At 43.5% G+C, this 10,688-nt stretch overlaps 1 protein-coding gene across 1 annotated transcript; it reads left to right on the top strand.

Annotated features, from left to right (window-relative positions):
• Window positions 1–8,031: 8,031 nt before the first annotated feature.
• On the top strand, window positions 8,032–10,688 carry SNRPD2 (small nuclear ribonucleoprotein D2 polypeptide). The gene is made up of 3 exons (XM_083628217.1): window positions 8,032–8,167; window positions 9,548–9,727; window positions 10,237–10,688. Coding segments are annotated over exons 1-3 (357 nt in total). The 5' UTR covers window positions 8,032–8,165; the 3' UTR covers window positions 10,412–10,688.

The following is a 10,688-nucleotide window of genomic DNA, read 5'->3' on the forward strand; positions in this document are numbered from 1 at the left end:
GACAGGGATGGGTGGCTTTAAATAGAGTATTAGACAAATTCGTGGAGCATAGGGCTACTGATGGCTACTAGCCACGATGGCTATATTTTCCCTTCACATTTGGAGGCAGTGATGCTTTTGAATGTCAGTTGCTGGAAACCGCGGCAGAGAGGAGAAGGCTCTCACGCTCGGATCCTGTTTGTGAGTTTTCCATGGGCATCTGGTTCGCCACTGTGAAAACAGGATGCTTGGCCAGATGGGTCACTGGCCTGCTTCTGCAGGGTCTTCTTACGTTCTTAAGACTGACCGGCCTCACAAAACTGCGCAGTTCATTATTTTATACACAAATGGATCTATTTGAATAACAGATGACCTGTTTATTGAGCCTTCCATATTTCTAGTTACAGGTAGGTAGCCGTGTTGGTCTGCCGCAGTCGAAACAAAATTTAAAAAAATTCCTTCCAGTAGCGCCTTAGAGACCAATGACAAACTTAGTTGGTCTCTAAGGTGCTACTGGAAGGAACTTGTTTATTGAGCATTAATCCTGACTTGCTTGCACAAGGTTTACAGAGAGGTTAGATTATATCTGGTCTTTAATAGGTTTATGTCTATATGTTGTTGCTGTTTTTAAGTCCTTCCCATCTGATTAGGTTGCCCCAGCCACTCTGGGCGTCTTCCAACAGATATAAAAACATAATAAAACATCAAACATTAAAACCTTCCCTATAGAGGGCTGCCTTCAGGTGTCTTCTAAAAGTCTGACAGTTGGAGATGTTTAAACCATTATCTTTTATATGTTTCTTTTAGATTTCTGGACTTTTACCTTTAATTTGTTTAAGCTGTCCTCGAGTCCCAGTCTGGGAAGAAGGCAGGAAATAAACAACAGGAACAATTTATTGAACATTCATTCTGATCCGTTTGCGGGGCAATGAGCACTCATTTCACTTTGCTTGTGGGATGTTTATACATCTTCCCATTAATCAATTGTTCACCTCACACTTTCCAGGGGAGCATCCTCTTAACCACGACAAGTTTACGTGGGGTTTTTAAAAGTGGATTTGTTACACTGGAGCAACAAAGCGCTTTAACCCACTTGGATTGCACAAGCCTACATTTTTTGGTGTGTGCTTGAATCCCCTCCTCAGAAACAGTGACCGTTTAGAGGAGCTTTATGTATCCCACTAGCTGAAACGTAAAGGCAGCATAAAACAGAAATCAAAAATCTTTATAACCTCAGAGTATAAAATGCAGTCACCTTCACATAAACCCTGAGAAGTCATTGCTTTTTAATGTGTTTTAATGTAGAAAGGAGAAAAACAACATGTGCACAACAAAATAAAATAAAGAACACAAACTGAATCCCAACTCTTTCAGCTGCTGACATGTAAGATTGTATGTCCGGTGTAGCAGTAGATAAAATAAAGCTCTACCATACGGCAGTGAACTCTAGTGGCTTCTTGCTGCCTTGTACTAGGAGTATATATAGTTTTGAATAACTTGGGTTTTATAAACAAGGAGCATAGGAATAATAACTTGATACAAATAAATAGACCAAGTCTTCTCTTGTCATTTGTACTGTATATCACAAAAATTACTAGGAGTATATTACGAATGATTCCCACCCCCCGCCCCCCCAAATGCAGTGATTGACCAAAGTTTACTATACCAAGCTTGGATGATTAAATAGTCTAAGACAGTGGTTCTCAAGCTTTTTTCCTTTTTTGCCACACTTTCAGAATAAAAATTTGCTTCTGCCACACTGAATTTTTGATTGATAAGAAATACACTGGAAAGCAAAAAGAAGCGACTAGCAGTGCTTGGTTTTTAACCTAGAACACACCTAATTTATAATATGATCATGGGACACCCATAAAGTATAAAATAACGCAGGGATGTCAGAACATGAATCATTCCCAAAATATAATTATAAACAAGCCTCTTATATATGTACCTTAGGTACATATGAGAGGTGTGAGATTGCTTTTGCCAGGTAATCTCATTTATATTAGGTCTGTTTTGAGACAGATAAACTCTCATCTCATCCACACAAATAAGCCTTTTTTCTTTTCTAATCTTTCATATTTGTCGGAGTTAAAAATCCCTGTTTGTGGAGAACTATAGAATAGCCAATGTTCTTCAAGAGAGAGACGTGAATACTATTTCTGCTTGTATGGATACAGATAGCGATAGAGAAGATAAGGATAGAGAGATACTACACCGAAATGTTAAATATTTATTTGATTGCCCTTGAATATTCCCACCATACTTGCCATGTTCTCCAGCCACATCCGTGTGGTGTGCGACACCCTTTGAGAACCACTGGTCTGAGAATGGCAAACCAAGATGATGGACTATGCCAAAATAGCAAAACTAACTAGGAAGCTCAGAAATCAAGAAGACAAGAATTAAAAAAAAAAAATGGAAAAAGTTTATAATTTATATACGAGACCACTGCAAGCAGGTTAAAACACTGACAGGATTTTAATCACACTTGTAAAGTAACAGAAACTATGGACAACTTAGAAAGAAAAATATTTGGATAAATATTGACATGCAGTTGTAATTATTTTTACTAGGACCCATGGAAGGGATGGGGGGGAGTCAGGAGATTAAAAGTACAGTGCTACCTCGGGTTACAGACGCTTCAGGTTACAGACACTTCAGGTTACAGACACCACTAACCCAGAAATAGTACCTCGGGTTAAGAACTTTGCTTCAGGATGAGAACAGAAATCGCATGGTGGCAGCGGGAGGCCCCATTAGCTAAAGTGGTACCTCGGGTTAAGAACAGTTTCAGGTTAAGAACGGACCTCCAAACGAATTAAGTTCTTAACCTGAGGTACCACTGTAATCGCAGTATTTGGTTTCGAATTGATGTTTGTTGTGTGTTTATATATATTTTTAATCAAATAAAACATTTTTTTAAAAAGAGAACCACTGGTCTGAGGTCACCCCCAGTCCTTAGATACCATTATTGATATACCGTATTTTTTGCTCTATAAGACTCACTTTTTCCCTCCTAAAAAGTAAGGAGAAATGTGTGTGCGTTTTATGGAGCGAATGCAGGCCGCGCAGCTATCCAAGAAGGGATTGCTGCTTTCGCTGCACAGCGATCCCTCTTGCTGTTCTGGTTTCTGAGATTCAGAATTTTTTTTTCTTGTTTTCCTTCTCCAAAAACTAGGTGTGTCTTGTGGTCTGGTGCGTCTTACAGAGCGAATTTTTTTTACATATTTTAGATGAATGCCCATTTCTTTATCCAGCTAGACCATAGTTCCTTAGATTCCCACCAAAGCAGGGAGTGCCCCCACCCTCCATTCCTGTTGCGGCACCACGCCAGAGGGACACAAGCAAAACAGGCGCCTGCCCTTCGAGGGAGCTGTCTGAACATGCAGACATGCGAGATGGGGACACAGCTGACGGTAACCAGAAGCTTCTGTGGATTAAACACAAATTCTGTCTCTCTCTCTCTCTCTTTCTGCCTGCTTGCTTGCCTGCCTGCCTGCCTGCCTGCCTGCCTGCCTGCCTGGCACCTGTTGACTTTTATGGTCCTCAACTCATCCACAAAACAGCAGCCACTTCCGTGCCCTCGGGCGCAACGACGCACCATTCATAAAAAGGGAGGCAAAGGCAGTTACAAAACAAGTCTAAGCACATTTCACTGGGGAAGAGCTACAGCTCAGTGGTTTGCATGCAGGAGGTTGCAGGTTCGATCCCAGCATCTCCACGTAGGGTTGGGGGATTTATAATGAATTGAAAAAAATGTTGAAACCAGGGGCCTTTCTTCTTGGAATAATAGGTTTGGAATTTGAAATATACTCAGAGTCGAGAGTGGATTTCATACTCTTTATTCAGCTCATAGTGGTGAGGGGGAATGAAAGTTTCCCCAAAGTATCTGCTTTATATACATTATTTACACAATGGGCTGCACGTGATTGGCTAATTCTGGGATTCTCCTGTAGGCCAATCAGGTTGTGGATTCACTTCTTCTGGAGCTGGATTGGGTGGCTCCTGCAGACCAATCATACTGCTGCATTGTTCTAGGACCAATCAGACTGCTGCATTTTGGATCCTATTCAACTCAGTACATAACAGAATCGCCCCAAAAAGATGTTAGATTGTTTTTGTATTGCACAACTGCAGCTAAAATTTTGTTAGAAATCACAAGAAGTCCCCACAGTGGAGGAATGGCAGATGAAGATGATGGACTTTTTGGAGCTAGCCGACCTGACTGGAAGAGTCCGTGACCAGAAGGAGGAGGAGTACCAGGAGGAATGGAAGAAATTTAAAGACTATTTAGTTAAATATGCTAAGATAGCTTAATTGGGAAAACTTGCAAATTCCAGATAGGCTTAGGATTTAATTATGTAATTTTAGAGAATAATATGTTTAGAGTCAAAATGAAAACAAAGTAAGAGGTTAAGTGATTAAGTTAATTTTATGATAAAATAGGTTTTGGAAAACTGTTACAATGATATACACTGAAATTCAGCCAGGGGGATTTGAGGAAGTCACTTAACAATGTTACTAAGATTGGATCAAGTACAGCTAAGATGTATGTTTGTTTGTCTGTTTAAAAATTTTGGAAAACCAAAAAAAAATTTTTGGGAAAAAAACCGTAGGTTTCGGGGAGACTCTCTGTTGAAACTCTGAAAAGATGCTGCGAGTTCGTGTGGAGAATAGAAGACCTCCAAGCGTTCCCTTATTTTTCAGGGACAGGACAGCCCCAGATTTACAGAGGCCATTCTGGTTTCTGATTTGATCCCGCTTTCCCTTGGGATGTCCCTATTTTCATCAGAGAAATGTCGGAGGGTAAAGTTATGCAACCTCCGAGCCACAGAGATAAGTTAAATATACAACATTTAGAAGACATCTGAATAGCGTCTGAATAGGGAAGTTTTTGAATGTTCAATGTTTTATTATGTTTTTATATATGTTGGAAGACGCCCAGAGTGGCTGGTGTAACCTAGTCAGAACGGCAGTGTATAAATATTATTATTATTATTATTATTATTATTATTATTATTATTATTCTGCTTATTTAACTTATATGCAGAATTCATCATGCGAAAGGCTGGGCTGGATGAATCCTAAGCCTGAATTAAGATTGCCAGAAGAAATATCAACAACCTCAGATATGCAGATGACACAACCTTGCTGGCAGAAAGTGAGGAGGAATTAAAGAATCTTTTAATGAGGGTGAAAGAAGAGAGCGCAAAATATGGTCTGAAGCTCAACATTAAAAAAAGTAAGATCATGGCTACTGGTCCCATCACCTCCTGGCAAATAGAAGGGGAAGAAATGGAGGCAGTGAGAGAATTTACTTTCTTGGGCTCCCCTAAACATTTTTTTTAGAAAAAAAAGCACTGCATGCATCACAAGCAGGACACAAACACCACAGGCCTTATTCACAAAATACTGTTATCTGAAATATATATAGCCCTTTTTTGTGCGACGGTACTCACTTTATTTGATTTGGTTTTACACCAGTCTCATGGTGTCACAGTTTCTGTCATCTGTCACCAGTGAAAAATCCCCCTCTGAAGAAGAGAAGAGTTTGGATTTGATATTCCAGCCTTAAGGAGTCTCATAGAATCATAGAGTTGGAAGAGACCACAAGGGCCATCGAGTCCAACCCCCTGCCAAGCAGGAAACACCATCAGAGCACTCCTGACATATGGTTGTCAAGCCTCTGCTTAAAGACCTCCAAAGAAGGAGACTCCACCACACTCCTTGGCAGCAAATTCCACTGTCGAACAGCTCTTACTGTCACGAAGTTCTTCCTAATGTTTAGGTGGAATCTTCTTTCTTGTAGTTTGGATCCATTGCTCCGTGTCCGCTTCTCTGGAGCAGCAGAAATCAACCTTTCTCCCTCCTCTATGTGACATCCTTTTATATATTTGAACATGGCTATCATATCACCCCTTAACCTCCTCTTCTCCAGGCTAAACATGCCCAGCTCCCTTAGCCGTTCCTCATAAGGCATCGTTTCCAGGCCTTTGACCATTTTGGTTGCCCTCCTCTGGACACGTTCCAGTTTGTCAGTGTCCTTCTTGAACTGTGGTGCCCAGAACTGGACACAGTACTCCAGGTGAGGTCTGACCAGAGCAGAATACAGTGGCACTATTACTTCCCTTGATCTAGATACAATACTCCTATTGATGCAGCCCAGAATTGCATTGGCTTTTTTAGCTGCCGCGTCACACTGTTGGCTCATGTCAAGTTTGTGGTCAACCAAGACTCCTAGATCCTTTTCACATGTACTGCTCTCAAGCCAGGTGTCACCCATCTTGTATTTGTGCCTCTCATTTTTTTTGCCCAAGTGCAATACTTTACATTTCTCCCTGTTAAAATTCATCTTGTTTGTTTTGGCCCAGTTCTCTAATCTGTCAAGGTCGTTTTGAAGTGTGATCCTGTCCTCTGGGGTGTTAGCCACCCCTCCCAGTTTGGTGTCATCTGCAAATTTGATCAGGATGCCCTTGAGTCCATCATCCAAGTCGTTGATAAAGACTAACATTCTCCTTTCCCTTCCTCCCTTCCTCCCTTCCTCCCCCACAACGAACACTCTGTGTGGTCAGTGGGGCTGAGAAGTGTGACTGGCCCAAGGTCAACCAGCAGCTGCATGTGGAGGAGCGGGGAAATGAGCCCAGTTCACCAGATTACGAGTCCACTGCTCTTAACCACTACACCACACTGGCTCTAACAGTAACGGCAATATATATATATATATGCTTATGTCGGTCAAAGTAGGTGCCAGCATAAAAAGGCTTTCACAGGCAGGAAAAAAGGTTACAGTATTCTCCACCAGTGAGTAAAGGTAAAGGGACCCCTGACCATCAGGTCCAGTCGTGACTGACTCTGGGGTTGCGGCGCTCATCTCGCTTTACTGGCCGAGGGAGCCGGCGTACAGCTTCTGGGTCGTGTGGCCAGCATGACTAAGCCGCTTCTGGCGAACCAGAGCAGCACACAGAAACGCCGTTTACCTTCCCTCCGGAGTGGTACCTATTTATCTACTTACACTCTGATGTACTTTCAAACTGCTAGGTTGGCAGGAGCAGGGACCGAGCAATGGGAGCTCACCCCATTGCGGGGATTCGAACCGCCGACCTTCTGATCGGCAAGTCCTAGGCTCTGTGGTTTAACCCACAGCGCCACCCATGTCCCTGTTCTTAAAGGAACAAACATCTTTACTGTTTCTATGCAGAATGATTCCCAACAGTTACGTGCTTGGACAAAGCTTGCTTGCTCCTTCATTAACAGCCAATTAATTGAAAAAGCCAGCGTTGTGCGGAGTTTACTGCGCTGAGCTGGGCGCATTCAAATCCCCACCCAATTATGTGTGCCCTTGGGACCAGCCACTCTCTTTTGGGCCTGACCTACCTCTCAGGGTTCTTGAGAAGATAAAATAAAGGAGCGGGAAAAGCTACATATGCCAACCTGAGGGGTTTTTTGGTGGTCTTTTTAAAAGGGAAAGTGGAACATAAATTTAAAAGATAATACTGGTTGTCATCTGTCTTGAATTTCCCGGACATAAACGGAATACTGCAGTCGGAAGCAGCGTCCAGGAAAATCCAGATGTATGGTAATCCATGTTGGAAGACTAGATTTTGGCAAATTTCCTTAAAAGTAGCTCAAAAACTTCTTTTTTGAGAGAGAGAGATTTTGGGAAGAACTAAAGCAAGCTCAACAACTTTGCTCCAAAACGCTCAACAACTTTTGTGTCCGTATTTTCACTTTTTGAAATATGGCAAGCATCCTTTCCCTTTATTTTTGCTGCGGTTTGACTGATTTAGGAACGCCCTTCCTCCATTATAAATGTATTATTATTATTATTATTATTATTATTATTATTATTCTGCATTCCCCGCCCCCCGCCCCCACAAAAGTACAATGTCTGCAGGCCAGATTTTGCTCGAAAAGAAGGTCCAACAGGGGCTTCTCCCCCAGGAAATGCATTGGAACCCAAGCGAGTAAACAGCAGACAAGGCAAAGCCGTCCGCGGGGTCTTTTGCCTCTTCTCGCGCGCCGTAGGCGCAAAGTCATAGAGACGGTCGGCCGGGAAGGGCCGGCCCGGCAGGCTTGGAAATGCCCCGGAAGCGGAAGCCGGGGAAGGCGCTCACATTTGCAAAGCCGCGACGGAGCAGTTCGCCGCGCGAGTCGACGGCTAGGAAGAGGAGAAGGGCCCAGCCATGTGAGGAGGCGGCTGAGGAGGGCCGGGGAGGGGGGTGGAAGAGAAGGAGCCCGGTTTTTTTGGGGGGGGGGGGTTGGAGGTCCCCTTTCTTGTGGGTCAGGATTTTTTTGGGGGGGTCCTCATCATCACTACCGTAAATATCCGAATAGGCGCCCCTGTTTAAGAGCGTTATAGTTAGTGCCGTATTTATTTACAGGGACTCAAGAAGGCTTACAAAAAAGAGAGACAAAATTAAAAAAATTCCTTTAACCAACTAATTTTGTTATTGGTATGAGCTTTCCTGTGCATGCACACTTCTTCAGATATTTTAGTTGGTCTCTAAGGTGCTACTGGAAGGATTTTTTAATTTTATTTCGACTTCAGCAGACCAACATGTCTACCTACCTGTAGAAAAAGAGAGGGGGGGAGCAGCTGAAAACATAGTGGGGGTAGTGGTGGAAATCACTCATTAACAAAGCATTCATGGAATTAAATGGCTCCCGCTGCCTTTTTTAGAAAGGCTACCCCCAGCTCTCCGCCCCCTGACACCATCCTCTTCTCTGCCGCCCCTTTTCTCGTGCACCTTGGCCGTTTGCAAGTGGGAAGGGGGAGTCACGGCCTTCATGCGCTGCCTGTGGGCTTCCCTTACAAGCAGCTGGTTGGCCGCCTTAAGAACAGAATGCTGGGGATTGCTGCCTCCCCTTCCCCACTTTGGTCTGATCCAGCTGCTGGCCTCTTCCTCACTCCCAGTGTCCCCACGTTCTTCCCTCTTGGCTTATTTGGCTGCTTCCAAGATGCTTCCCAGGGGCTAGTTCAATAATTTTGCCGATTCAGATGGGAGGGTTAGCATGTTTCCAACCATCTTGCCTTCAATTTGGTAAAGGGCGCTATGTAGCAGAGTAATTGGGTGCATATTTTAAAGGCACCACCTTAAGAGTTTATGACTCTTAACTTGTTTCAAAACTGTTTTTAATACTGTGTTTTGATCGCTGTAATCTGCCCTGGGACCTTAGGGTAAAGGGTGGGTAAATAACAACACCACAACAGTTAGGATAATTTTATTCCCTGTTAGTTATGAGCAGCAGAGATTTTGCTTCCACACTAATCCCATCGCTCCCCTGCACAGGAAACTTTCGATGGGTTGTGTCTACTGCCTTAAAATGTTTAAGTGTGTGAATAATGATTCTTGGTAGTTAGGATCTTTCTCTTTTTTTTCCCTTCCACCGCCCCTGCACCACAGTGCTTCTTTCATGTTTGCGGTGAAAGGATGAGTCGTATAACCACTAGAACATATTTTATATTGCCAAGTCACATTTAGTTGGTGCTGGTTGTCGTCAACCAGATGCCTGCATAGTTATCCTATGGGACTTGACAAGCGCTGTCTCTTTTCTTCCTCCTCAGGAGCCTCTTAAACAAGCCCAAGAGTGAGATGACCCCAGAGGAGCTGCAGAAGAGGGAGGAGGAAGAGTTCAACACGGGGCCCCTCTCTGTTCTCACCCAGTCCGTCAAAAACAATACTCAGGTGCTAATCAACTGTCGAAACAACAAGAAACTGCTTGGCCGGGTCAAAGCCTTTGACAGGTAGGATCCTCTGTTGTTTGCTCGGAAGTAAATAAAGCCAGGTCAAGTTCAGACTTTCAAAATAAGTGGCAGATTTCCAGTTTTCCTCTTGGTAGTTCCATCTCCTTCAGAAGTTCAGGGAGAGAAGTGTTGGCCCAGGAGAGGGGATTCTCTTGCAGCCCCAGTTGTGGAATGCTCTCTCCACAACGATGTGTCTGGTTTCTTCATTACAGCGCTTTCAACAAATGCTGAATATGCATCTCTTTACCCTGGTCTTTGTCAACTGACATGTGTGTTTATAGTGCCCTTCCTATTCCTGCGGCGGTAATCCGTTTATAAATTTAACAACAGTATAAATTTGTGCACTCGGAATTGAACGATTCCCCTTTGAGGTTCTTCTGGACTCTCTAGTCTAGAGAATGGGGTTGTTCCTTGGACACAGAGAGAGGGGTGTTTTGTTCCCTCCCCATTTGTTGGTAGCAGGAAAGGGAGAGCCTTGCATCCAGGTAACAGCTTCCTCTCCCCACCAGGCACTGCAACATGGTGTTGGAAAACGTTAAGGAGATGTGGACAGAGGTGCCCAAGAGTGGGAAAGGCAAGAAGAAATCGAAACCTGTCAACAAGGACCGCTACATCTCCAAGATGTTCCTGCGTGGAGATTCAGTCATTGTGGTGCTGAGGAACCCTCTAATTGCTGGCAAATAATAGGCTGTCAGGAGGCTGTAGGGGCTCGAGAGCCTAGTCCAGCAAAGAGCTGTTTTCTGGATAACCACCAAGAAGCTGTTATGGTCCGATGGTGGCTTTAGCATTTAAAAGTATTTTTGACCTACGAGTGCTCACTAGCCCGATGAAGGAAAGTGCAAGGCTTCTTGCTATTCATGGAGCTGACTAATGAAATTTCCAATCCCCAGACACCTGGTTATGTTCATATATGTGGCCTGATGACCTTTTCTTTTGTAATAAACATTTTGTTAAAATCCTC

The sequence above is a fragment of the Podarcis filfolensis genome, assembly GCF_964270895.1.
Source record: "Podarcis filfolensis genome assembly, chromosome: 8".
Lineage (NCBI taxonomy): Eukaryota > Metazoa > Chordata > Lepidosauria > Squamata > Lacertidae > Podarcis > Podarcis filfolensis.